Genomic DNA, 27202 nt, shown 5'->3' with positions numbered 1-27202 from the left:
ATATAATATTTATTTTCCTTCTTTTCTTTGAAACTTCTATCAGAAGTATCACTCTTTCCTAAGAGGACAGTGATTTGTCAAAGACTTCCTTAATTCATCAGAGAGGTTCATGGTGGACACATTGAGATCTAGTCTTTCCCTGTGAAAATGAAAGTCCCCAGTCTGCCTTTTGGGTGCTCTTAAGTGGAGAAGCTGGGCCTTGCATCCGGCAGATCCCCAGGGAAGCTCAGAAACTGCTAACACCTAAGACAAGGCCATTTCCGGAATACCAGTTTGTAACTCTGAGAAGTGGTCAGTTGAGATCGTGAGGTGAGCAGAGTACTCTTTAGGTCCAGGGAGTTGGGCTTAGTGTCGGAGTTAAGTCTTCCCAACAAAGGCGGGGGAATACTGGAATTGTTCTCACTGAGCTTGGGATGGTGGAACATCAGGTGGTGGGTGAGGCGCTTAGACCTTGGACTCTGGTACTAGCATTCTTGGTGATAAGAAGCCAGAGAAAAACTATTGACAAAATATATTCCTTTAATTTAAAAATAAGATGGCAGTTTTCTGTCTGTATGGTTGAACAGGAATAATTGCTTTGAATTTTAGAGCACATGCCATTTTAGGCAAACATGCCTCTTTTTTTTTTTTTTTTTTTTTTAAGATTTTATTTATTTATTTGACAGAGACACAGCGAGAGAGGGAACACAAGCAGGGGGAGTGGGAGAGGGAGAAGCAGGCTTCCCGCAGAGCAGAGAGCCCGATGCGGGGCTCGATCCCAGAACCCTGGGATCATGACCTGAGCCGAAGGCAGACGCTTAACGACTGAGCCACCCAGGCGCCCCTAGGCAAACATGCCTCTTAGGGATCTAGAAGACCTACCTTTGTTGGCTTGAGCATTATGTAGTACAGCTCTGTGGTGTTACAGGTGCTATATTTTATTGATTGGTATTCTTCAGTGCGAGGCTCAGTGTGTTTTTTAAAGATTTTATTTATTTATTTGAGACAGAGAGAATGAGAGACAGAGAGCATTAGAGGGAGGAGGGTCAGAGGGAGAAGCAGACTCCCTGCCGAGCAGGGAGCCCGATGCGGGACTCGATCCCGGGACTCCAGGATCATGACCTGAGCCGAAGGCAGTCGCTTAACCAACTGAGCCACCCAGGCGCCCTCAGTGTGTTTTTTAAAACAGCCATTTGAGGGGCGCCTGGGTGGCTCAGTCGTTAAGCGTCTGCCTTTGGCTCAGGTCATGGTCCCGGGGTCCTGGGATCGGGCTCCCTGCTCCTCAGGAAGTCTGTTTCTCCCTCTCCCTCTCCCCCTGCTTGTGTTCCCTCTCTTGCTCTGTCTTTCTCTGTCAAGTAAATAAATAAAATCTTAAAAAAAAAAAAAATAAAACAGCCATTTGAAATCCCTAGGATGACATAGAAGAGTTTTGCTAATCCTTGCTTTTGAAGGGAAGCATCACTTTGTGACATTGGTTTTGATTTCATAATAAAAAGGAAGGAAGGAGGAGAGCTGGCTTTGGGATTGGCTGCAGAAGACAAAATTTCTTTCCTAAGAAACCCAAAGACTATTTTGTGGGGCTTACGGTTCTCCCTGAGGACAAATACTTTTTCAAACTCTTTCCACAGGGTTAGCTTGCCTAATTCTGGTCATGTCTTTGGATACACTTATCAGAATAGCATGGATATAGGAGAGAAGTTCAGTCACCTAGCCTATAGTTTTACATATATTAGCCCATTAAAGCTAAACCCTGACAAATAATAAAAGTGAAGATTATAGGGGTTATAACTTCCCCTGTGAGCTAGTTCTCACAGCTAGTTTTGGGCAGAGCCAGGACTTGAACCCCAGGTTTTTTGACCCCTAGTCTGGAATTTTATTTTGTTTTTCCCTTTGAGAGTATGAAGAATTCCTGTAGTTTACTGGGCTACTTGTAAAGCAGGGACGGGAGCATGTGGAGACATGCGTGGTTTATTCAGAGGTCCTATTAACACCACCAAACTCTAGTCCCTTGTGTTAGCTATTTTGTGGTAGTGTTTCTATCAGTAACCATATTTATAGCTTGCTATATGTCAAGACATTTTTCTAAGCACTTTATGTGGATTGTCTCACGTACTTCTCACAACTACCCTTAGGTGTATTTTATTTCCCCCATTTTACAGAAAAGGAATCTGAGGTTTAGCGATTAAGTGGTATTTTGCCCAAAGTTCTACAGCTAAGAAGCAGTGGAACTGGGATTTGAACCTAGTCTGATTCCAAAGCCTGTATTCTTAACTTCTAAGAATCATATTTCCAAATTACATTCCTATGGCCAGGTTACCAGGGACCGTGTTATTGCTCATATTTTTTTACCCAGCTACCTGGTTGACATCGTCTCTCTGGTCCTTCTGGGTATTTGATCCAGTTTAACTTTTGGTTTGGGTTTCTTACAGAAGAGACTGAATTTTTACCATTGTCATTGCCTGAATGCTGGAGCCTTGCTGTAGACTCACAGGTCTGTAGGACCTACAGCTTGTTACGAGTAAAACCAGTTACTTAGGGGAATGGCAGGGCTCACTTTATGTGTGGCCTTTCTCTCCTTCTCACTTTGAGAATTCCTTGGCGGCCTTTTTGTAGTGAGAGCCAGTGTAATTCATTTGAAAATATTAAGAAAGGTGTTGGCCTGGACTCCCGTGACTTTCTTGACTCTTAATTGCCAGAGTCCATTAATGGTTTGCAGATTCTGGTCTAAAGCATAATTTGTTTCTGTGTATGGCACGGACGAGGACTCTTTCCTCAAGTCTGAGTTGTGAGGAGGCCGTGCGCTGGAGCTCGCCAGCAGCTTCATTCTCTTACCCCGCTTCTGCTTTCTTTTTCCTCCCATTTGTTTCTGTTGTCCCACTTAAGTCTTATATGTAGACATTATGAATAACCCTTTAACATAAGGAAAAATGGAAGCCCCAACCCACCCCCCCACTTTTTTCCTGTGATGTTTGGGCAGAAAGTACAAGGACTATGGGGGAGAAGGGCTGGACTGTCCATCTTATACTGGGCTTGTACTTTCTGGACTTGACAGCATGTAGTAGAGCGAGAACGCAGGCTTTGGAATGGAATAGATACATGAGTTTAAATTCAGAATTTGCTATTAACCGAGACCGTGGGTATTTTCTTCACCTAGAGCCCATTTTCTCATTTGCAGTAAAACTTCCTTCCTTAGGGTTGTAAGTATTACCATGATAATAAATGTAAAACACTCAGTAATTGTTAGTTCTTTTCACCTTCCCTTTCTCTGTGGTCATAAACTGCAAAGGCCTCAAATAAGGGGACAAGAACTTATTATAGCAGATGTGTAATGCTGCACTCTATGTTCCAGAAACACTGGTCTAGGTGGGACCTCCTAGTAAATAGAGTTGGAGCAGGAGAACCAGCTCATCCACTCCTTAGAACCCAGTTATGCTTTTGATCTGGTTAGTCTCATCTACTAGTTCACAAAATAGTTTGGGGCTGAGGCATTACCATTAAGTAATATAATTGGGAGATAGAAACTAGCTCTTGAAACAACTTAATACCTCACATTTGTATGACATACATTATCTCACCTGATCCTCTTAGCAGCTCTCAGTTAAACTGGGCTGGTGATGTTGGCATCTCTCAGATGAGAACATGGCAGTGACCTTCTGCCATTGTTGGCTAGTGGCAGAGCCAGGACTGGGACCAGTCTTCTGCATCCTGTCCTACACAGCCTCTGCTTCTGCCCTCTTTCAGCAGAAAATCTCCCCATGCTATTAGGCCTAGGAATCTGATCCTCTCTTTCTGGTTAATTGTGCTGTCCTCTTCAAATTAGAGCCTGGTGGTCAGCCTTTAAAGCCATGAAGGATGGGAAAAGATCCTGCATCCTAATCTAGAGCCCTGGTTAGTTTTCCTACTATCCTTCCTTAACTCCCTTTATTGAAGGGGTAAAAAGTAGGTGTTTACGGCATCGTGACAATTTCTGTGCAGCAGGCAGGGTTGTCACTATATGCCCCATAATAGTGGTAGTTTGGGCTTTCATTAGCAAAGAAGATTACAGGGTGGAGGCTGCCAGAGTGGTAACTGCAATTCAGGCCCTGTTAAAATCTAGAACTGGAAGAATCTCTCTTGAGCTTAAGAGTCCTCTTGGTGTGGAAGGTTCATAGGTCATGGTACATAGCGGGTAAGGACAATGCTTAAAATGAAGCAATAGAGATGAGGAGGGAGCAGCATTTTTTTTTTTTAAAATGATACTTTTTAAAGACCTTTGAGTGGCCTGTTGGGGTGTAGGGTGGGAATAGGAAAACTCGGCAACAGACTGGAAGGAAGAACAGGAGTTGATAAGTGACTGTGGGAGCCCAGAGCCAGGGTCGGAGGAATTTAGAGAAGAGCTGCCATATTCTTGGATTTCGGTGCTTGATCCACTGGAAGGAGTCTTACCTGATGGAGGATTAATTAGGTAGTTTATTGGACACCTGTCTATCTGTTCCTCTAAGTGCTCTTGCTGGCAGAATGCTGCATATACTCTAAAGCAGGCAGGCCCAAGTATTTGTTTGGTAGAGCCCTGGAGAGCGTGGGAAAGGGAACTGAAGCAAAAGGCTCAGCCTAGGCTAGTCCCCACATGTCTTCCCCACTACGACTATTGCATTGGTTTCTCAATGTCTTTGTGGGCATGCTGGGACTGGGCTTTGAGGTTTCTGCCTTAGAGGTGGGAAGGGGGGGGAAGGGCATTCCAACAACAGAAATTTTCCCCCCAATTTGATCGCTGGGAATAGGGGGTAAGTGAATTTTTATCCATATTATAACCTACTCCTGGTTCTGTACAGAAGTACTCTATGACAGTAGAATCCCGGTTTTAATAAAAACTACATCCAAGGTCCAGGTATCTGAAGACAGAGCTAAGTCCAAAGGGCATTTGTCACATTAAGCAATTCCAAGTCATATTTTACATGACTCCCTTCCATTCCCAGATTTTCTTTCTCCCAGTACCTGCCCCGTTCCTCTTATTTTTTAATGTTTTGTGTATATTTTATTTTCCTCTCAATCTCATTTTTCCTCCAAATATTTCTGCAGCTCTCTCCTTCCTGTTTCCTCCTTGCTGTGGTGGCTGGGATGCTTCTCCCATGATTTTTTGAATCTAGACTGGGCTGTTCTCTGTGTTAAAACCAATCAGTTACGACCTTCTCTTAACAGGTGTGTATGGAAATAAGTTTATTAAGAATAAATTTTTTGAGTGCCTTTTTTCTTTAAGGGGTTGAGAAGAGGGTGGGGAATAGGGGAAGAGAGTTTATTTTAAAACCTCTTGACATGGTATATGTTGGACTGGCCATAAAGTCTCCTATAGCCAGTTTGTAAGGGAGAAACCCTGTTGAGTCCAAGGTGTGACTACAGTGCCCCTCCATTTACTGGCCGACTTGTAGTTAATACAGTAGGGTATGGGGAACTCTTCATTTTTATATAACAATCGTTTATTGTATAAATAGCACACAAATCCTCTATATACTTGGATACTTACCCTGAGCTGGAATAAGTAAAGATGTAAAAATACAGTTGGTTTTTTAGAGCTTTCTGCAGGATAACAGGGATGTAGGAAGTTCCCAGCCATTGACTGGAGGTTAGAATGTGAAGTGAACTACTTTGAGGGGCAATTTCAGATTTTGAGCCTAATGTTCATTTTCCTACTCCCCAAAGAGGTGAAGGTCGCTGCAAGTGGAGCCTTTTTACACACAGAATTTTTTGTGGTTTTACTACTCTCTTGTCTCCTTTAGCCAAGGCCCATGGCTTGCCTTCAGTATGATAGTATGGTCTTGAAAAGTAGAAAGACTCCTTCGTAAATGTATTCAATATGAGGGCCTTCATTTTGTTACCTGCGTTTGATGGTAGGAAGTTTTTTACTATTTCTATTTCTGATTGGCATTTTAATTTATCATATTCATTTAGTAAATTTTGCCACCACTGAGGCAATTTCAGTGTTCAGGTTTGGGGAGGTAAGTAAGATCTGTAGGTCTGTACTGCTCCCTTAATTCTAGAAATGGCTTGCCGATGCAGGACAGTGAATGCTGGGCTGTACTGTGGCATTAACAACTTTGATTGAGTTAACACCAGCAAATTTTTCCAGGGAAAAATAATCTAATATTAATCTCCTGTCATGACTACAGCCCTTAGCCATATTCTCCCTCTCCTGCCAACAGTGTAGACTTGGATCTAGTTGCACCTTTCCATTCAGTGGTTATTTCTGGTCAGGTGTTAAAGGGTAGTGGGCAAAGGATCCTGCTTCAGTGGACACTGGTGATGGGCTCCTAGGCTTGGTGGTGGCTGGCTTTCTGCATTGCAGTAAAACCACAAGGGGGCATCTTTGGCTCTGGGATTAATGATTCATCTGTCTTCTCTGACCTGTGACCTTTTCTCTCCTTTCCCTTACCTTCTCTCGGTAGTGTGAAGTGAGGGGGGCCTTCTCCCTCCTTGCTCCTCCCTCTGTGATCCACACCTTCCTTTTTACCCTGCCCTGTGGCGGCTCCGCCCCTTACGTTCATGGACGACTCAGAGGTGGAGTCGACCGCCAGCATCTTGGCCTCTGTGAAGGAACAAGAGGCCCAGTTTGAGAAGCTGACCCGGGCGCTGGAGGAGGAACGGCGCCACGTCTCGGCGCAACTGGAACGCGTCCGGGTCTCACCACAAGATGCCAACCCACTCATGGCCAACGGCACCCTCACCCGCCGGCATCAGGTAACCCCTCTCTCCATCAGACCTGCAGGTAGGACTTTGGCATGGTTATAGAGAGGCTATGATCCTACTTGGGAAACTGCTTTCCTCATGGTGATGGGCTGTCGAAGTGCCCATGTATCATGGTGAACCTTTCCAGAACTGATGTAAGAGACAGGAGATATTGCAGCTCTGCTGAGTTGAATGGCGTATTGCTAGAAGCACCTATCTGACTTCCTGTTTTGCTGGAGTAGGGTTTCTGGTTTGGGATGTAATTCTAGTCATGGTAGATCATATAGTTTGGAGCTGTACTCAGGGTCCTTGGTTTTCTCTGATTTTTTTTCCTCAACTTGGTATCAAGTTTACCACATTAAGGAAGGTAAATGCCTGCTTAGTGGTTAGCGAGGTTGGGCATCTTGTACTCTCAGCTCCAGTTCAGGCTCCCTCAGGGAACAGTCTGCTCAGAAGGTGTGGCAGTATCCATAAATTGTGTATTCCTGCTCCATATTGTCCTTGTATGCTTGTTTTGTTAGCTTTGCAAATCATGTCTTGGAGGGAGGAGGTCATTGTTAATTCTGTCGGTTAGAGCTGGAGGAGCTGGAGGAGCATCGTGCTGTTATTTAACCCAGATAACCACAGGAGCCAGTGGTCTCTGGGTTGGCTGACTCTGTGAGTGCCTTGGGGGAGTTGGTGTTAGAAAGGAGAAGTATCTTGAGTTTCCTGTGGTTTCTCTGGTCTGACTTCACTGTGATATAATCTGTCAGAGGTAGGTAGGTAGGTAGGTGTGTGTGTGTGTGTGTGTGTGTGTGTGTGTGTGTGATGTAATCTGTCTCAGGTGTTGTGTGTGTGTGTGTATGTATGTATAGAGTAGACCTTGCTTGATAGACTCCATCTTAAGAGATCTCCGATGGGAACTAACAACAGTGCTTATGCTTCAGTAGTCCTTTCCATTGATTACTTATTATTATTATTATTTTTAAAGATTTTATTTATTTGAGAGAGAGAGAATGAGAGAGAGCACGAGAGGGAAGGGGATCAGAGAGAGAAGCAGACCCCCCGCTGAGCGGGGAGCCCGATGTGGGACTCGATCCCGGGACTCCAGGATCATGACCTGAGCTGAAGGCAGCCGCTTAACCAACTGAGCCACCCAGGCGCCCTGATTACTTATTATTTTTTAAGACAGAAAAGGTCCCTCATGCTGAGGAGCATATTGCGTGAGAGGACAAAACCCCATTTAGGGGACTTGGAGGCAGTATGTTTGCAACGTTCTAGGATTTTTATAGGAACCAGAATAGAGGGTTAGGAATGAGAGGTATATATTGAAAGGGGAGAGCAGGACTGCTTGGGCTTGGAGGTGGTGGGGAATTCCAGGATTTAGTACTAGGTTTCTCTCTTTCTCTCTTTTATTTTTAACTTCTGTTCAGTAGTGAAGCCACACCCTTCCTTCTTCCTGAAAGTAATGTTTAACTTCCTCTCCCTGCAGCATTACACTCCCTATGTAATGGGAGTAGGGTGGGGGAAGTCTCCCAAGGTGGATCTCGCTGTTTCCTATTGGAAGAGGAGCAGTCAAATGTATTTTTACATAGTATAATGTTGTTAGATTATTTCCTGCTGCTCAAAAGAGAGCAGCTTTCGTTCTGTGGCTCTAAAAATTGGTGGTGATGATGTTGAGACAACTGTTTTTGCTTGAGGGGAATTGGGGTACTTATTTTCTTCCTACTTTGAAAGGGAGACTCCTGTCTCTTGCATCTCTTTTTTTTTTAAAGATTTTATTTATTTATTTGACAGAGAGAGACACAGCGAGAGAGGGAACACAAGCAGGGGGAGTGGGAGAGGGAGAAGCAGGCCTCCCGCAGAGCGGGGAGCCGGATGCGGGGCTCTATCCCAGAACTCTGGGATCATGACCTGAGCCGAAGGCAGATGCTTAACGACTGAGCCACCCAGGCGCCCCTCTTGCATCTCTCTCTCAAAAGCTGGCTGATATGGGAGTTTCCATTGGTAGTAGAGCATGAAGATGCATGGAGCAATGAAGAAGGCTTTTGGAAACTCCCCAACTTAGCCTTTCTAACTTATATTTTTAAGGACTTACCTGAGTTTCAGCTATTTACTCAGCAAATAGTTTTTGAGTGCCTATTATGTGCCAAGCATTGTTCAAGGTACTGGAAATATACCATTGAACAAAACTGACCAAAAAATAAAAATACAAAAAAATGTCTGCCCTCATAGAGCTTACCTTCTTATGTTCCAGAGACCCAGTCTGCCAGTTCCAGGCCCAGTTCCACTTTTGAGGAAAGTGCTAAAACTAAGGAGTGATGTGGTTCTTTTATAAGTACTTGACAGAAGGACACCAGGCCACAAATATCTTTTTGAAAGCTCTTTTCCTGTTTGGAAAAAAGATTACTTGTATTTGATAGAGCAAAGGAAGGCCACAAAATGAATTGTCTTCATGTGGGCTCTGTTTCAGAACGGCCGGTTTGTGGGCGATGCTGACCTTGAGCGACAGAAATTTTCAGATCTGAAACTCAACGGACCCCAGGTAATGTCTTTGGCTCAAGGTCTGGGTTGCTTCATTTTTCTCTTAACTTCCCTGGCCTATAAGAGCATATTGGTGTCTTGCAAAGTGCCTGGTACATTTTAAGTACCCACCCATTAATTAGCTGCTTTCATTTAGGAAAATAAAATAGTGGAGCTTAAATGTATACATGTAGTTGTATTTTGGAATAAGTTTTAATGGCCGCTGATCCTGTATTTGATCCCTCAATTACTGCATCCCTTTTCTGGAATGGGCATGCCTCTGTTTCTACCTGAAATCTGGCTGGTCTTGAGCCTTAGGCAGTTTCTAAAGAGTAACAGAGCAGGTCAGAAGATGGTTTTTGGGGGATTTTCTGGTTCATCTTAAAAGTTCTTTGCTGGTGAACTTCTTTTTTTGAAGGATCACCCAGATACAGATGTAACCACAGTTAACACAGTTCATATTCACTTCGATGACCAGAACTGGGAAGTTAAATCTGCTGTCTCTGTTACTTGGGTGTTGATGTGTGGCTATAGTTAACTCAGTTCATAGTTTTGTTTTTTCTTTTTAAAGATTTCATTTATTCATTTGACAGAGAGAGACACAGGGAGAGAGGGAACACAAGCAGGGGCAGTGGGAGAGGGAGAAGCAGGTTTCCCACGGAGCAGGGAGCCCGATGCAGGACTCAATCCCAGGACCCCGGGACCACGACCTGAGCCGAAAGCAGACAGACGCCCAACGACTGAGCCACCCAGGCGCCCCTCAGTTCGTATTTGTTAAATTATTAGAACTGGGGACTTACATCTTCTGCTCTTTTGTACAAGTTCAAAAGGTGGTGTCAGCTACCCCACTAAAAATCCTGGGGCCCGTGGAAGACGCATGAGTCTCTCACTAGGGAGACTACTTCTCATTGGGTTGGACTGTTGATATATATGGCTTAATAGTCGTTCCTTCCTTTTCGTCTTTTTCATACAGGATCACAGTCACCTTGTGTATAGCACCATTCCCAGGATGCAGGAGCCAGGGCAGATTGTGGGGACCTACACAGAGGAGGACCCCGAGGGAGCCATGTCTGTTGTCTCTGTGGAGACCTCTGATGATGGAACTACTCGGCGCACAGAGACCACAGTAAGCAAAGACTCGTATAAGGTCTGGGATGATAGAGGTGGTCTTCCTATGGTCTTTATTGGTGGAGGGAGAGATTAAGCACTTAGTTAGGGTGGATGAAAAGTACTAATCTGTAGTGAAGGCATAAAGAAAGTGATCTCTGGCCAGACGGGGAAGATAGAAGAGATATGGGAAAATTGAATGGAATGGGGAAGGGAGAAGTCTGCGAGGTCTACGGTAGCTTCCCTTACAGGCATAGTTAACTGCCAGCACAAATTTCCTGCCTGGGCACTTCCTGTAAGGTAGAGAGAAGGGTAGATGGTAAAATGTAAGGCATTTCAAGATAAAGTGAGCTGGCAGTGGGGGTTTGTTTCATTTCTTAGGTCTAGAACGTAGGCTTATATTTACTCTTCTCTTTCCTTATGTGAAGGTCAAGAAAGTGGTGAAGACTGTGACAACACGGACAGTACAGCCAGTCCCTGTGGGACCAGATGGGCTGCCTGTGGATGCCTCATCAGTTTCTAACAACTATATCCAGACTCTGGGGCGTGACTTCCGCAAGAATGGCAATGGGGGACCTGGTCCCTATGTGGGGCAAGCAGGCACTGCTACCCTTCCCAGGAACTTCCACTACCCTCCCGATGGATATAGCCGCCACTATGAAGATGGTTATCCAAGTAGCAGTGACAACTATGGCAGTCTGTCCCGGGTGACCCGCATTGAGGAGCGGTACAGGCCCAGCATGGAAGGTTATCGGGCACCTAGTAGACAGGATGTGTATGGGCCCCAGCCCCAGGTTCGGGTAGGTGGGAGCAGTGTGGATCTGCATCGTTTTCACCCAGAGCCTTATGGGCTAGAGGATGACCAGCGTAGCATGGGCTATGATGATCTGGATTACGGCATGATGTCCGATTATGGCACTGCCCGTCGGACTGGGACACCCTCTGACCCTCGCCGACGACTCAGGTAGGGAAGAAAAGGGTCTTAAACCAAGACAGTGGAAAGGGGTAGCTCTTCCTTCTCTAAGTGTTTTTTTGAATCGGAGACACTTGCATCTTCCCTTTTGTGACTTTACCAAATACTGACTTGTTTTTTTTGTCTTTTTCATGATGAAAGTCCTATATTCTAATTACCTATAGATAATGACTTGTGGTTATTGGGCTACATCCTGAAGAGTGGTCTTTGCTTTCATGCCAGGAGTTGCTATTTCTGCCCCAGATCTGGCTCCCTTTTGGTGATAGCTTCACAAAGGAGCTTAGTACTTCAGGGCTATGGGGGTACTCCCTTGCTCCTGTTAATTGCTTCAGCACCTGGTTTGGTAGTAAGAATTGAGGATTTTAGGTTTTCAGGGCCAGAATAGACAGTTAAGGGTGTATGTGAGAACCATCCCTGTGGTGATTTTAGTCTCAAGTTAAAAACAAACCTTGATCTCACCAAATCCCTGCCACTTTGTGTTTTGGTTCTTACGTTTGATTATAAAGTGAAATGGGGGTGGCATCCTTTGAGGGTGGTATGTTAGTGACATTCTGAAAGGTCACTAAGCAGCTGCCTATTCTGACTTGACTACACATCCCTGGGGATTCTTTGGTGATGTGAAAAAAGGAGTGATTGATGTTTAGGCTGGTAGAAGGTTTGCCTTGGAAGAGTGCTTTGGAATGGGGGTTGGCAAACCTTTTCTGTAAAGGACCGATAGAACTATTTTAATAGGCTTGCAGGCCATATATCGTTTTTGTTGAATGTTGTTGTTCTTTTAAACCTTTAAAAATATAAAAACCCCTTTTTAGCTCTGGGACTGGACAAAAACAGGTTTGGCCCATGGGCTGCCAACCCCGCTTCAGAATAAATCAGAGACATAGTGTTTTCCAGGCAAGGAAACATAATAAATAAAGGAGAAGATATACATATGTCTTGGTAGTAAGGATATCCTAGCAGCTGTTGAATTTCTGTATGGGGTCATAACCTTCTAAAGCAAATGCCTTGGTGCTAGTTTTCCTCATACTAGGTAGCTTTGGTTAACAGTGAACTGGGCTGGGGCCAGGGTAGAGGCCCCATTATCTAAGCCTGAGTCATTCACTTTTTAGGTATTGTATCATTTGGACAGCTAGTCCAACTCCCATGTGACTCACCTTTTATTGGGGCAGGGGGCAGCAGGGTGGGCACCAGACTTAAGCTGGTGCTACTTGAAGCAGTGGTAGATAACAACTATCACCAAAGGAGTCTGCCCAGGGCGTTGGCCTGTCTGCTTGTTAGCAAGTCTGCTTTTCTGACTTCCTCATTAGTAGAGTGATTGGACCTAGGTGGGTGTGGGTGGCCAGGTCATTCTCTGCTGTGGCAATTGACATAAAAAGAGAATGTTTTGGGCCTGGTTCTTGAGTCCGTTCCAGGGTGGCACTGGACTTGGAAACCTGCTTGACTAGCAAGAACATTAGCTGCTTCCTGTTCCAGGCCTAGGAGAGTAATACAAGGTCAAACGGAAACAGCAAGGCAGAATGATTAATGGAAAAAGCACTGAACCAGAAGACTTCTACTTCTAGTTGTGCCTTTGCCACCAGCTATATAGCCTCAAGCAAGTCATTTAATCTCTCTGGGCACAGCTTTATTTGTAAGACAAAGGAAAGAATGTCATGATCCACTGCCTATAAGAGAAGGAAATACAACTGAGTGACCAGAATCTTGGTTATGGCGATTGTTTTTGTAATTGCTTATACTAAAATAATAATGAAAGCAAAACATGCTCACTACAAAACCAGACAAGAAAGGCACACCGGCCATGGAGGAAGAACTACGGTTAACATTTTGGTGCACTTGCTTTGAGTTCTATTTTCTGATGTAGGTAGACATACTCAACATATTCTGACCTTATTTTTCCCCTACTAAAATAGAATCTTCCTTAACATTACTGTTCAGTGGCCTCCTTTTAAAACTTAGCTATATAACCTGTTCATTTTTTTTTGATGATATTAAAAAATAGGGATTTTTACTAAGTGCTTTGTCCATCTGAGTTGCTGTTGAGTGGTTGATGTTGGCAGCTAAGAGGCAGGGCCTCTGCTGCAGCCAACCTTGAGGGTTTGGTGACAGTGGGAGCGGTTTTGTGGAACAAACAACAGGCTTATTTGGAGAGTTCCACACAATAGATTCTCCTTTCTCCTATGGGAGCCAGAGGGTGAGATGAGCTCGCAGATAATGGGTCTCTTCCTTCCTGGTGGTTATGAATAAATAATAGTGTGACAGATTCACCCTCTAGTGGTTGCTGGTAGTACTGAAATTAGGAAGAATTCTCTCCGGTGAGACTTTTCTCTAAACCTTCCCTTGCTTTGTCTCTGTTCTTTTTCTTACTCGTTGGATATCCCAAATGCTGTGTTGTTCAGTAGCCTCTGTTTTGACAGAATCCAAGGTATTGTCTTTAGAAATCGGAGGCTAGCAATCATATCTGGAACACATTTGTTGAGTAGCAGAGATGACGTTGGGATGAACTGTGAAAATTAATGTTAAAGCTTCTACCAAAGCCAGGTCCCCCTACGATGTAGCAGGAAGGCCTGAACTGTTTTACTCTTACCACCTCCTCTTTTCTAATTTCCAAAATAAGATGAGAGGCTTAAATAAGTGGTGTTTAAGGGTCTAATCCCAGCAGCTGTTTCCTGTGTGTAAATGCCTCATTTCCTGTTTAGCTGAAGGCTTGTAAGAGTTGTTCTCAGACATTGTTTGCTGACTTCTTTGGTTTAACTCTGTCGTCTGAGGGTTTATTTCAGTCTCTATCCAGAGAGCTTAGCTGTCAGGTGTCATTTAAGTGCTAAGCAGTCAGGATTTGGTTCTGTTTTTGTGATTAGCGTCTCTGAATGCTTGTTACTATCTTCTGAGCTAGTAAACTTGACAGGAAAAAGGTAGCTTTAATATAACTGCAGATGCCTTTCAAATTGTTCCCTTATCTCCTTAAGAAAAATTGATCAGTCTATCATTGATGCAAAGGAAAGGTAAGATCTAGTGTACTGGAGTTGAAGTTACTCCTGCCTCCAGCCTTGGAGGTGAGGGGTCATGGGAGCTCATCAGGAAACCAGACTCGGCAACTTGATGTATTCTTTTCCTCTGGGTTCTTCCGACACTGCAGGAGCTACGAAGACATGATTGGTGAGGAAGTGCCGTCGGACCAGTACTACTGGGCTCCTCTGGCCCAGCACGAACGGGGAAGTTTAGCAAGCTTGGATAGCCTGCGTAAGGGGGGGCCCCCGCCCCCCAGCTGGAGACAGCCGGAGCTGCCGGAGGTGATAGCCATGTTAGGATTCCGCTTGGATGCCGTCAAGTCCAATGCAGCTGCGTACCTGCAGCACCTGTGCTATCGCAATGACAAGGTGAAGACCGACGTTCGGAAGCTCAAGGGGATCCCGGTACTGGTGGGATTGTTAGACCACCCCAAAAAGGAAGTGCACCTTGGAGCCTGTGGGGCTCTCAAGAATATCTCTTTTGGGCGTGACCAGGATAACAAGATTGCCATAAAAAACTGTGATGGTGTTCCTGCCCTTGTGCGATTGCTCCGAAAGGCTCGGGATATGGACCTCACCGAAGTCATTACCGGTGAGTTACGGGCACAAGGGCAACTGCTGGGTTGGGGTTACTATGACCCCTAGAGATGTTGAGAGCTAGAGGGACTTTCAGTCCTTTTACTTTTGACTCAAGGTGGTGAACTGGTGGTCTTTGGGGCAGATCCATCTCACTGATTTGTTTGGATCACACAAGGTTTATTTAAAATTCAGAAGATTTCACTTAAAATTGAAAGGTTCTTGGCTTCTATTAAAAATGTGTGAGGGGGCGCCTGGGTGGCTCAGTTGGTTGAGCGACTGCCTTCGGCTCAGGTTATGATCCTGGAGTCCCGGGATCGAGTCCCGCATCGGGCTCCCTGCTCGGCAGGGAGTCTGCTTCTCCCTCTCCCACTCCCCCCTCTTGTGCTCTTTCTCTCTCTCACTCTCTCTCTCAAATAAATAAATAAAATCTTTAAAAAAAAAAAAATGTGTGAGAACTGGCAACAATAGATCTCTTTTGCTACCTGACAGTAGTTGGTCTGAACTGACTGGTATGCATGTTCTCCCATTTGCAATAATCCTGAACATACCCCATTATCTTTAGCCAACTACTGCCATATAGCATGTTGTCTCCCCAACACTGAAGCTGAGTGTCTTTTGCTATTTTTCTACACTCTTGTAATTTCTTTTAAATATCTGCTTGTCCTGACTCACCTGCCTGGCATGTGTAGACATTTGAGCTTGTGATCCTTGCTTTAGAAGAGTTGTTTTTCATATTGTGGGTTATGATCCATTAGTGTGTATTGAACACAATTTTGTGGATCCTAATCAGTATTTCAAGAGAAAGAAAGAACAAGAAGTGGGCGCCTGGGTGGCTCAGTTGGTTGAGTGACTGCCTTCGGCTCAGGTCATGATCCTGGAGTCCCGGGATCGAGTCCCGCGTCGGGCTCTCTGCTCGGCAGGGAGTCTGCTTCTCCCTCTGACCCTCCCTCTCTCATGCTCTCGCTCTCTCTCTCTCATTCTCTCTCTCAAATAAATAAATAAAATCTTAAAAAAAAAAAAAAAAGAAAAAGAAAGAACAAGAAGTGGGATAGATTATTAGTTCTCAATTAGGACTGATCTTGCCCACCAGGGGACATTTGCAATGTCTGGAGACAGTTTTGGTTGTCATAACTTGGCTTGGGCGGGAGGGAGTGCTACCGGCATCTAAGGAGTAAAGGCCATAGGTACTGCTCACCATCTAACAATGGACAGGTCAGCTTCCCACAACAAAGAACTATCTGGCCCAAGAGGTCAGTGGTACTGAGGTTGAGAAACTCTGGTGTAGATAACCCAGAGATCATTGCTTGTATATAGTAAATACTGTTTTATGAAACTTTATTTCGTGATCTACATGTATGTATGAATATGTTGAGCCATAATGTGTATTTCTTATCATGGGTCACAAACAAAAGCTTGACTATCATTACAAGGTATCTGGTAATTGGGGAAGACTGAGAAATGATGGAATAAGGGATTCTCTTTGGCATTCTTCAGACATACTGTCTTGGGTGTTGGAGAGGTATCTGATGAGTTGTGTCTGCCAGGAACCCTGTGGAATCTCTCATCCCATGACTCAATCAAAATGGAGATTGTGGACCATGCACTGCATGCATTGACAGATGAAGTGATCATCCCACATTCTGGTTGGGAGCGGGAACCTAATGAAGATTGCAAGCCACGCCATATTGAGTGGGAGTCAGTGCTCACCAACACAGCTGGCTGTCTTAGGTAACATAAGGGCTTCGAGAGTATGAAGATTGAATTTTTGAGGACTAACTTAAGTTTAAAAAAGAAATTCCTTTTTAATTCTTTGGCCCATCATTCAGCTTCCATTCCTATCCATATTGCATACTGTGACTCCAGCCTGTTCTACCTTTGTCACTGCTTGCTTGTGTGCCCCTACATTCGCTTTGTCAGTTTACTTGTTCCCCTGCACATCCTCACTTCTGTGCCTCTTTGAGTTTGTTCATTTAATTGTGTAAACATTTGTTCAATATCTACCACATGTAAGGCAGTTGTCTATTCCTGAGTTTGAGTGTGTCTGTGGCCCTGTCCTCAGTGACCTATATTTCAAGTAAAGCTGCAACAAATGCAACATAAAGAGTACAAGGTACGAGAAGGGTAATAGTGTTGGGGGAGATGTGTTCTTCGTTCAGACCACAGTGCCCTTGTCTCTCTCTCTTTTTTTTTTTTTTTAAGATTTTAAGTAATCTTTACACCCAACGTGGGGCTCAAACTTAAAACCCCAAGATCAAGAGTTGCATGCTCTACTGAATGAGCCAGCTAGGTGCCCCTCCTTATTCATCTTTTGAGGCTAAACTCAAAAGTGCCTTTATTTCATGAAAGTTTTCCTGATTTCTTCTTATATCCTATAAATGGTGCAATATATTTTTTCTCTCTTTGGGATATACCCCTGTGTGCTCTGCCCCATTCTTCATTTGTACTTCCATGCAAGAAATATCTATTTGATCTTGAAGTATTGATGTTGGTATACCTTATTTAGCCCCTCCCTAGTCGTGTGTGTGTGTCACCCCCACCCCGGCCTTGTTACAAATGTCCTAAAAGCAGGAATTGTCTTACTCAGCTTTCTCTCAATTGCAGTGCCTTGCTTATAATAAGTACTCACTAATTGTTATAGTAAAAAGAAAAGGTATGGAGGCGGCTTGTAGATGTTGAAGATATTAAGGGAGGATTTCTAAATCTGAGTCATCTCGAAGCCTCTCCCCTCCCCCTCAGGAATGTCAGCTCAGAGAGGAGTGAAGCTCGCCGGAAACTTCGGGAATGTGATGGTTTAGTGGATGCCCTCATTTTCATTGTTCAGGCTGAGATTGGGCAGAAGGATTCGGACAGCAAGGTGAGTTAATGGCTGAGTGAATTCCATTCACAGCAACCATGAAGGTACCTGTAGTGCAGACCTCATCATCTTAGGCTTTCAAGTGACATTAGGTATCTGTACTAGCCTCGGCTCCCTAAAGTAGATGTTCACCTTAGAAGAAAACTTTTCTTTAGAATTTCCTTCACCTATATCATTTATTTTAAAGCTGTTTAGCTGTATTTCCAAGGTTATATATTTTCCTAAGTAGGAAAAAGTCAGGGTAATCCTCAGTTTTGTGCACATACCAAATGGTGGCAGAAACCTTCCATCAGCCTGAGGCTGCAAGGATTTTGAGAAGCTTGGTGCATTTAAGAGGCTTTGTGAGTGATGATGGATGGGGCTATCTATGCTTTTAGGGATCAGTATTTTAATACTTGAATCATGGAAACCTGGAATTGTTGGGAAATCACGATAGGCATTCTCCTCATTCACCGAGCCCTTTATCTTGTGTTCCCAAGCTTGTGGAGAACTGTGTTTGCCTTCTTCGGAATTTGTCATATCAAGTTCACCGGGAGATCCCACAGGCAGAGCGTTACCAAGAGGCACCTCCCAATGTTGCCAACAATACTGGGCCACATGCTGCCAGTTGCTTTGGGGCCAAGAAGGGCAAAGGTGAGTCTTGGTTCTTTGTTCCTTGCTCTTTAATGTAGGACGGGAAGGGGAAGGAACACTTTTAGCTTTAGGTACAAAATGCTTGCTGAGCAGTATGTGAGTCTGCCTAGTCAAGGATGTCTCCTTGCTCTGCAGCTGCTTCCCTTTGTCGTGTGCTTCGTTCAAGGTGGTGATAATGGTGGTGGTGGTGGTGGTACTGCTATCAGTTTGGGGGCAGCGAAGGACAAGAACTCAACTAATCTGGGGCCTTCTCCCCCATTCCTCCTTTGTGTTTCCTGTATTTTTCTTTTCCTCTCTGCTTTCCTACTTATTTGCCCATGGTCCTGTTGACATCGCTCTCCTGCATTTTTCTTCCTTCCTTTCTTTCTGCTTTCCACCTTGGGTGACGCACTGGAAGATGAGTGGTTCTCCAGAGGTGAGTGGAATCTTTTAAGGCGCTTCCCTACTTCTAATTTGCATGCTTTGGTTTTAGCTTCCCTAGTATTTCCTAACCCTTCCCTATGGATGCATGTAGGAAAATTCAGTTGAGGAAGACCATTGAAACAAGTTCAGCTCTTTGGAGCCAATGGCTCATGGCATGCTATTCCTGGGCAGCAATTCCAGTTACCAGAACTCAGGACAACAGAAACAACGGTGCTTATCCTCATCTTACCTGTCTGCTGCCTGTTTTCTGTCCTTGTTTCTGCGCAGCCCCCTGCTGGGACGGGGGAGGGGAGCTTGGTTTTTTGGTTTTTTCTTTTTGGTGGTTTTTTTCCCCCCTCTTGATGCATCTCTGATCCAAAAAGATTTTGACTGAAGAATAAAAAATGCACCAACTGGACTCTTCCTTTCTCAAACTTTTTATCCCTTTCTCCTTTTTTTAACTTCCAAAGGGAAAAAACCCACAGAGGATCCAGCAAACGATACAGTGGATTTTCCTAAAAGAACTAGTCCAGCTCGAGGTAAGTTATCTTTTTCCTTGTAGTCTCCAGGAATCTCGTACACGTAGTCCATAGATGAGTGTCAGGTAGTGTTAGTGCAGTATAATCACTGTTCTCTTTCCTCCAACTCTGGATGTGGAGTGATGGTGAAGCATTGGGAAACTGGTATAGCAGGTCGGCTTGTTTTGGCAACTTTTCAGATTATTGGAGGATGGGTAAGGTCCTGATGACAGGCTAGGCCAGAAACGTAGGTGCCCTAAGTAACCGCTACAGTTCTTAGGACTCAATCGTTACCTGTTATAAGAAGTCTCTTTCTCACAGTATGGGTGTTTATCAGTACAGTGGGTTTAAAATTCATAGCTCTTCATGGGTATGAAAACCTTACGTGTTGTTAAATCTAGGATAGGCCCTTTTACTTAGTCGTAGTAAAGGTGGGCAGAATGACTCAGTTAAGTTAGAAACCATTCATTTGAGATGAGGAATCTGTAACCCTGAGTGCTGTCAGTGGGCAGATGAATTCCCCTGAGTGCCAAGGCCAAAGTAAACTGCAAGAGAAGAGGCAAGGTAGAAGGAGAGAGGTGGAGTTGCATATGACGAGTTGATGTCTGTTCTTCTCTTACCGTGGATGAATTATTCTTAAGAAGGCATGGACTCAAGCCTCTGAGTTGGCTGTTGGGTGGGTGGGAGAGTCTGTAGGGAGCCTAATGGTATAGGAGCATAAATCCGTCAATCCAGAGTACTGAATCTGGACTTCAACCAGCCAGAGCCTGGCGTGTTGTATGTACTAACTAACCTCCTCTGTTTTCCTGCCCTTTCTTGTGTAGGCTATGAGCTTTTATTTCAGCCAGAGGTGGTTCGGATATACATCTCACTCCTCAAGGAGAGCAAGACTCCTGCCATCCTAGAAGCCTCAGCTGGAGCTATCCAGAACTTGTGTGCTGGGCGCTGGACGGTGAGTACCTTTTAGAAAATGGATTCAGAGGTGGGAGAACTCAGCTAACTAGTTTGCTGCCATTTGTAATCTGTTCCACCTCTTTCCATGTGTTACTTCTAGTATGGTCGATACATTCGCTCTGCTCTGCGTCAAGAGAAGGCTCTTTCTGCCATCGCTGACCTCCTGACCAATGAACATGAGCGGGTAGTGAAAGCTGCATCTGGAGCACTGAGAAATCTGGCCGTGGATGCTCGCAACAAAGAACTCATTGGTAAGGAGTTGGATGTGAACCATTAGTTCAGCATCTAATACAGAGCCTTCCATCTGGCTGATGCTATTTAGTTTATTACTGAAATGACAGAGGAGGGATCCCAGCTAGCCCTCTGTAGTTTGCAACTCCGAGGGTTCTAGTTTAATCGTTCTTAGAAAGACAAGAAGTGATGACTCTTCAAAAACAGAACACAACAGCTTTATTTATTAAGCATATTCTTTGTTAGTAGGCATTGTTAATACTTCCGCATGTTCTCATTGATCATGACCGCTTTACAGAGGTCCAGTTTTTTATAGAATAAGGAAACCCCAGGGGTCAGGGAAGTTACGTAATTTGCCCGGATTTAATACAGGTGGGCTGTGGCAGAGCCCAGTTTTTTTGTTAAATTCATAATGACTATTTTATTGAACTATTACAATTTAAATATGTATGCTATTTTCATTAGACTATCTGAAAAGACTAGCATATTTGATATAAAGTATTCACGTTGTTTCAGTGTGGCTAGAGGGGAGAATAAAGAAAGGAATAAGAAGAACCATAAATTCAGGGCTGTTCCAGGTCCTTTGCTCTTCTGGTATGATAATCCTGTAGCAGAAGGAAGTTGATTCCTGTGGACAGTACCTGCATTTTCTGTGATCGGTGTAGTTAAGTCTTACTTTAGGCTCCTCATAGCCAGACTTGGCTTGTTCTCCCTGCACACATTCCTTTCGTCTTAATGCTGTAGGTAAACATGCTATTCCCAACTTGGTAAAGAATCTGCCAGGAGGGCAGCAGAGCTCTTCCCAGAATTTCTCTGAGGACACCGTGGTCTCTCTCTTGAACACCATCAACGAGGTTATTGCTGAGAACTTGGAGGCTGCCAAAAAGCTTCGAGAGACACAGGGCATTGAGAAGCTGGTGTTGATCAACAAATCAGGGTGAGTTTAATGCTTAAAATGACAACTGGAAGAGTTTGAGTGTGAGAGGGAGCTGCTAGGAAGGAGTGCTCCCTTTTGCTCTCTAAGGTTATTTTCCCTTATTTACATGTGAAGGTGTGAAGAGATATTGCTCTGTTTTTTGTCTTAATGTTGAGCTATCCATTGATAACCTGCTTGTCCATCAAACTTCTTTGTGTGTCACTGTTGGGGACAAAATACAGAACTTGGTGAATGCTTGATCTTGCCCATTTTGGCATTTCTGTTGTTACACTGTATTAGAGAGTACAGGTTCTCAGCTTCTTCCCTGGTCTTAACGTCCAAATTCCATCTGGTATTACTTTCCTCCAAAGGAACCGATCAGAAAAAGAAGTCCGAGCCGCAGCACTTGTATTACAGACAATCTGGGGCTATAAGGAACTACGGAAGCCACTGGAAAAAGAAGGATGGAAGAAATCAGACTTCCAGGTAGAGCAGCTCTGGGGCCTGAGGCGTGTACCTTTTTGCCCTGGGTCTCATGTACCACTCTGTCTTTGGTTTCTTCTGCTTCACTGGCACATTGAGTCCTACTTTATCCCAAGTCTGTTAGGAAATCATTTGGCTTACTCCTCCTCCCCAAAAGAGTGGTGCCTGTGCTTTGTTTGCTGCCTGAACAGCTGTGGTCTTCCTCTGCGTCACAGCATGCTGTCAGTGCTGGTCATGACGAAGATGGCCTTTTTGACTTTTCCCCCAAATCTGCCATAGCCCTTTGAAGGAATTTGCCGGAGACTGTGTCACCTTCTGATAGCATGAGTGTTTGGTACCTCTGTTGTCTCCTGAACACCATCGGGAACATAAATAGAAGCTGTAACATCCTTGTTTGTTTCACTCTGTAGGTATTTATTTAACCCGTATGAGTCATCTTTCGGTAAGAGTTGTATTTGAGAATAGGGACCTCAGTCTTTGCCCACTGGGGAATAAGATGTGGGTGAATTCAGTATTCTGAGACATTGTTGCATTTTATGTTTGCCTCCAGGTGAATCTAAACAATGCTTCTCGAAGCCAGAGCAGTCATTCATATGATGACAGCACTCTCCCTCTCATTGACCGGAACCAGAAAACAGGTGCAGTATCCAGGGGCATACCCCTCTGCTTTTATTCCACCACTGCTGTTCTCTAGTGGACGGACTACCTAAGGAATAGAATATATATATGTATTACTGAATGAGCTAGTCTTTTGGTAGAGGGTAATAATACTTCACCTGGGGATTGTACCACAGAAGCTGGTAGAGCTGAGTGTTAGAAAATGAAGGAGAAGCGGCAGGAGCCTGGGTGGGTTCCTCTATCCTTGCTTGCAGACTTACAGTGACAGGACAGTGAACCTAGTCTTGCCGTATTATCTCTTTGAGAGAGAACGGACATCTGTCACTGTACAAATGTAAGGTGTACAACACAATGATTTGATATATGTATATATCACCTAATGATGATTGTTTGCTTTTTAAATTCCCATAAGTAATATATGGGCTGTTGAAAAATTGGAAACTACAGACAACCAGAAAAATAACAAAACCACTTCTATTACCCAGAGATAACCGCTGCTCTTTGTGGTTTTATCTTTTACACATTTTTGCTATGTAAGACGAGTTACATATTTTGTTTTATGAAATGTTTTCTTTTTCATGGAAGTGGATATTGTAACCCTTACTATCTTGATGACACCTGGCTTTTGCCTCAGTCAGGGCTCTTGAAATGCATGAGGATCCCCGTGTCTGTCGGCATTTGTGCCGATTCTGCAAAAGCCTGGGTGGTGCACACTGGCGGTGACGCCAGGCCAAACCAGTCCTCGCAGTCTTTATTACCATGGACTCACAACTTGAAAGAAGAGCCAGTTTCACTTAAGAATGTCGTTGATGGAGCTGTAAAAATTAATTTTACTGTTTCTAACCTTGAGTATGCAGCTTCTCGAAAGATCCTGTGCTGCATACCAAGCATGATGGTTGACATGAGGAAAAGCACTGGTGCTATAGTTGGAGTTTCTAAGTGGACTGGCCACTCTTTTTATTAAGGAATGCCATTTTTCCTTGAAAAAAAAAGACCCAACTACAGCTATTTAGACTTGGATATTTGCTAGATATTTTCTCAAAAATAAATGCAGTGAGCTTCTCACTTGGAGGAAAAATAAGTGACTGTACTTACTGCCTGAATTTTCAAGTGAAAATGGTAACTTTGGCAAACTTGTACCTGCCATTATGAGCCTGGGAACACCCCAATACTGAAAAGACTTTTTAATGAAATCAGTGATGATAGTAATGAATGCGATATTTTATTTTATTTTTTGATGTTGTATAATGAAATGTCTTAACATTTATAGAAGATCTGCATTACTCTATGAACCAGGTATTTTCCAAGTGACCAATGCATGATGTTTCAGAATGCTGCATGGGTAATTGACCCATTCAAAGTGCAAGACAGACCAGTGCATTTTAATTTCATGAAGTATGAAGAGATCATTCATTCGGATTCAGATACTATATTGTTGCTACCCTTAGAGGAACCGTACTTGTTGAGTGTTAGTATACTATCAAAGAATATCCACAGTTATCTGAAAAGATTGTTAAAATTCTCCTTTTTACAATGTTTTATCTGTGGGAGGCTGGATTTTCTTCATATACTTCAACTAAAATTACATTACAACAGATTGAATGCAGAAGCAGGTATGAGAATCCAGCTATCTTCTTTTAAGCCACACTTTAAAGAGATGTGCAAAAATGTAAAAAAAAAAAAACAAAAAACAAAACACCCTGCTTTTTAAAAACATTAAGTTTTATGTTAACATGGAATAAGTTTCTTGTTACTTTTAAGTGAAATAAATATTTAAAATTTCTCAATTCAGTAAAATAGTAAAACATACGACCTACACCAGTGAATACTTTTTGGATCTTCATAATTTTTAAGACTGTAAAGGGGTCTGGAGGCCAAATAATTTGACAATTGATGGCTTAGAGTGAATGGTTTCTCATATTAGGAGTCCTTTAGAAAGGGATCTCTTTTAAGTCCCATGAGGGCTTTGTCTGTTGTCTGGCACATAGTGGGTGCTCAGTAAGAATTGATGAGAGGGAGGGAGAGGGAGGACCGAACAGAGAGCAATTTTTGTGATGAGTATAGAATTTGAAGAGTTGGTTTTTGACCTGGATAACTTTCTGACTCCGTATAGATAAGAAACCTGATCGGGAAGAAATTCAGATGAGCAGTATGGGATCAAACACAAAATCATTAGGTAGGTGATGAATTCCTGCCTGAGGACATAGAGTAATATTTCACTGGGATGAGAACTGTCTGGCCTTGCAGTTTTTTTCTAGCACCTTCACCATTTACCATCCTGGGAGAGCATTCATTGGCTGGACATTTCCATTTGTAAGGATATGAGGAGATTAGTGAAACTTGATCCATCTACTTTCTTCCACATTCCCACATACTCAAAGGTTTAAAAAAAAAAAAAATCTTCATTCCCCACCCACACCCCCACCTACTACAGAATCAAGTGTGGGTCCTTAAACTGTTAAAGCCTTTCACCTGCTGGCCTCAGGCTCCCTCTCCAACTTCCTTCCATGTACTCTGTTTCAGCCCCCCTGGTCTAATTAGCTATTTTGTCTCTTTATACTTTTTTGATTTTGCTCAGGTAATACCTCCTACTGGAATGCCCTTCCCCTTTGCTTTGCTAGATTTTCTTCAGCCCCAAAGGCTTAACTAAGTCGTGTCTCCTTTGTTAGGTCCTTCCTGACTGTTGGCAGCGCACCTCACTCTCTCTCCTTAATTCCACTACCATTTATAGACAGCTTGCTTCTGTTTAGCTCCATTATCCTATGTCCTACAAGTTCTTTTTAAGTCTGGGACCTTAAGTCAAGGACCAGACCTTAATGCCTTTCTGGAACATTTGACAAAGTTTACTTCCCAACAGGGGTGCCTAATTCACACTTCTCTGCTTAATATATATTGTATAGATACACCAGAGGGAATATCCTGTTGTACTTTTTTCACTAGATAACAACTATTCTACACTGAATGAGAGAGGGGACCACAACAGAACACTGGATCGATCCGGGGATCTAGGTGAAATGGAGCCATTGAAGGGAACACCTCTGATGGTAAATTCTCTTTTATATACTGTTGTCCTTCTAAGGCTAGTTCTGTTTTGAAACCTCCATGTTTTGTGAAATAGGAAAAAAAGTACCTAGTGAAAGACAGTATCCTTTCCTGGTAGGAATTTTCAGGTAAAGTAGGAGTTTTGACTCACGTTGGGATTTCTTGGGTCATAATTCTGCAATGGTCAGGTTAAGGGAAGGAAGACGATAAATGTATTGGTGATGTGACTAATGCTAATTGATCTGTTCTCATACGTTACTCTCTCCTTCTCCCTGCCTTTTCTCGAATATCTTGCCCTTTTCTTACTAGTCTCTTGTTTTGTTTGAGTTGACCAATTGTGGGATTTTTCCTTAGATCTGGCACAACTCACGAGGTTTCTATTTCCTTACTCTCATACTAACAAATTGCATGTGTTCACAGCAGGACGAGGGGCAGGAATCTCTGGAGGAAGAGTTGGATGTGTTGGTTTTGGATGATGAGGGGGACCAAGTGTCTAACCCCTCCATGGTATGTCCTCCAGCCACCCCCAAGATCGTCTTGAGGAAGGAGGCCCCTGTGTGCCAGCAGTTTGCCAATCATGCTGATCTGATCAGTCCAGAGACCCTAGTCTCAGCCACTTGGAGCTTGGGGGGTGCTGCTTCTGTGATTGTTGCCTCCTACGAGGCTGGGACATGCCCCTGGTGATCTGATTCTTCATTATGTGCTACTTTCCTCCCTCCAGATTTGCTCAACTGTCATTTGGTTCTCCTCATTCCCAACCCTATTAACATCTTTCTCTCTTTTTTCCCTACAGCAGAAGATTTAGCACCACTATCTCCGCTACATCTGAGCTTATAATATATGTACTTTTATTTTTTGGTGGTGAAATGGACTGATGATTTTTCCCTTTCTTCGCTGGACTATCGTGCCAACTGCCAGGCTGCCTCCTGCCCTTATAGCCCTAAGTGGCCGCCTTCTTTCCACCAACTCCTAACTTCTTCCAGTGAAGCTTAATTGTCCCTCCTCCCCCCTCCAGATCCCCTACAGTTGCTCCCAAGAAGCCTGGCTCAGTTATATGCATATCTCGAGAAACTGCTGCAGATTAGCTCTTTTTACCAGTTCTCCCTGGAACTCTTGGCCTTGTATGGAGGGGGGGGAGCGAGTGGGAGTCCTCACTGGAAGCCATGGGAAGAATTGGAAGTTACATGCTGCATATGCAGTATCCAGCACTCTGATACAAACTGATGATTCTTAATCAAGATTTTTTTTTTCCTGGTGGGGAAGGGACTTTTATTTTTTTGGAGAATGGGAAGTGTGAGCTCTTCCCTTATCCCTGATGACTATTTTTGAATCAAAGAAGGCTGGCAACATTGGCACATTCCACCTGGCAAGGGCCCTTGAGTAAGTGAAGTTCTCCTAGAACTGAGATTAAGAAACCTTGCTCTCCTCATCTCCAGGGCAGGGACCATCACGGACCTACAGACTCTATCTCTTCTCCAAGCCTCATGCCAACCCTGGGCTGCTGCCGTTGCCCCTTACTGAGGCTGTCCTTAATCTTCCTCTCCCATCCTGTGATAATGTCTGCTGACTTGGCCTGGCCATTTGCAAGAGGCTGTAGAAAGAGGAGAATGTATCAAGGAAGACTTTCTGGGTGAGAAGGAGCAGAAAGATGTCTTCTGGGGAGGAGAAGAACCTCTAGGAGGAGCTAGTAGGAATGTACATGAATCAGTT

At 43.8% G+C, this 27202-nt stretch overlaps 1 protein-coding gene across 3 annotated transcripts; it reads left to right on the top strand.

Annotated features, from left to right (window-relative positions):
- Nucleotides 1-5210: 5210 nt before the first annotated feature.
- Nucleotides 5211-27196, top strand: CTNND1 (catenin delta 1). 3 transcript variants are annotated; one of them, XM_044919465.1, is made up of 18 exons: nucleotides 5211-6690; nucleotides 9131-9202; nucleotides 10154-10306; nucleotides 10716-11251; nucleotides 14391-14854; nucleotides 16386-16569; nucleotides 17578-17695; nucleotides 18175-18328; nucleotides 18726-18743; nucleotides 19201-19269; nucleotides 20073-20200; nucleotides 20303-20453; nucleotides 21178-21370; nucleotides 21721-21835; nucleotides 22383-22470; nucleotides 24564-24626; nucleotides 25391-25494; nucleotides 25913-26274. In XM_044919465.1, exons 1-18 carry the CDS (start codon nucleotides 6496-6498, stop codon nucleotides 26174-26176), a joined length of 3069 nt encoding a protein of 1022 aa, XP_044775400.1. In that variant the 5' UTR covers nucleotides 5211-6495; the 3' UTR covers nucleotides 26177-26274. The 3 variants fall into 3 exon arrangements, with proteins under 3 accessions (XP_044775400.1, XP_021541121.1, XP_044775401.1); XM_021685446.2 differs by lacking the exons at nucleotides 18726-18743; nucleotides 25913-26274 and adding an exon at nucleotides 26286-27196; XM_044919466.1 differs by lacking the exons at nucleotides 18726-18743; nucleotides 24564-24626.
- Nucleotides 27197-27202: the final 6 nt, after the last annotated feature.

This window comes from Neomonachus schauinslandi, chromosome 11, assembly GCF_002201575.2.
Source record: "Neomonachus schauinslandi chromosome 11, ASM220157v2, whole genome shotgun sequence".
Classification (NCBI taxonomy): Eukaryota; Metazoa; Chordata; class Mammalia; order Carnivora; family Phocidae; genus Neomonachus; species Neomonachus schauinslandi.
This window is presented reverse-complemented; position numbering and strand designations above follow the sequence as displayed.

Excerpts from the sequence above, each read along its gene's own strand:
- CTNND1 (XM_044919465.1), top strand. The coding sequence starts at position 6,496 with ATGGACGACTCAGAGGTGGAGTCGACCGCCAGCATCTTGGCCTCTGTG. Across the intron at positions 14,855-16,385 it reads CCTCACCGAAGTCATTACCG|GAACCCTGTGGAATCTCTCA; the intron begins GTGAGTTACGGG and ends TGTGTCTGCCAG. Across the intron at positions 17,696-18,174 it reads AGAAGGATTCGGACAGCAAG|CTTGTGGAGAACTGTGTTTG; the intron begins GTGAGTTAATGG and ends TGTGTTCCCAAG.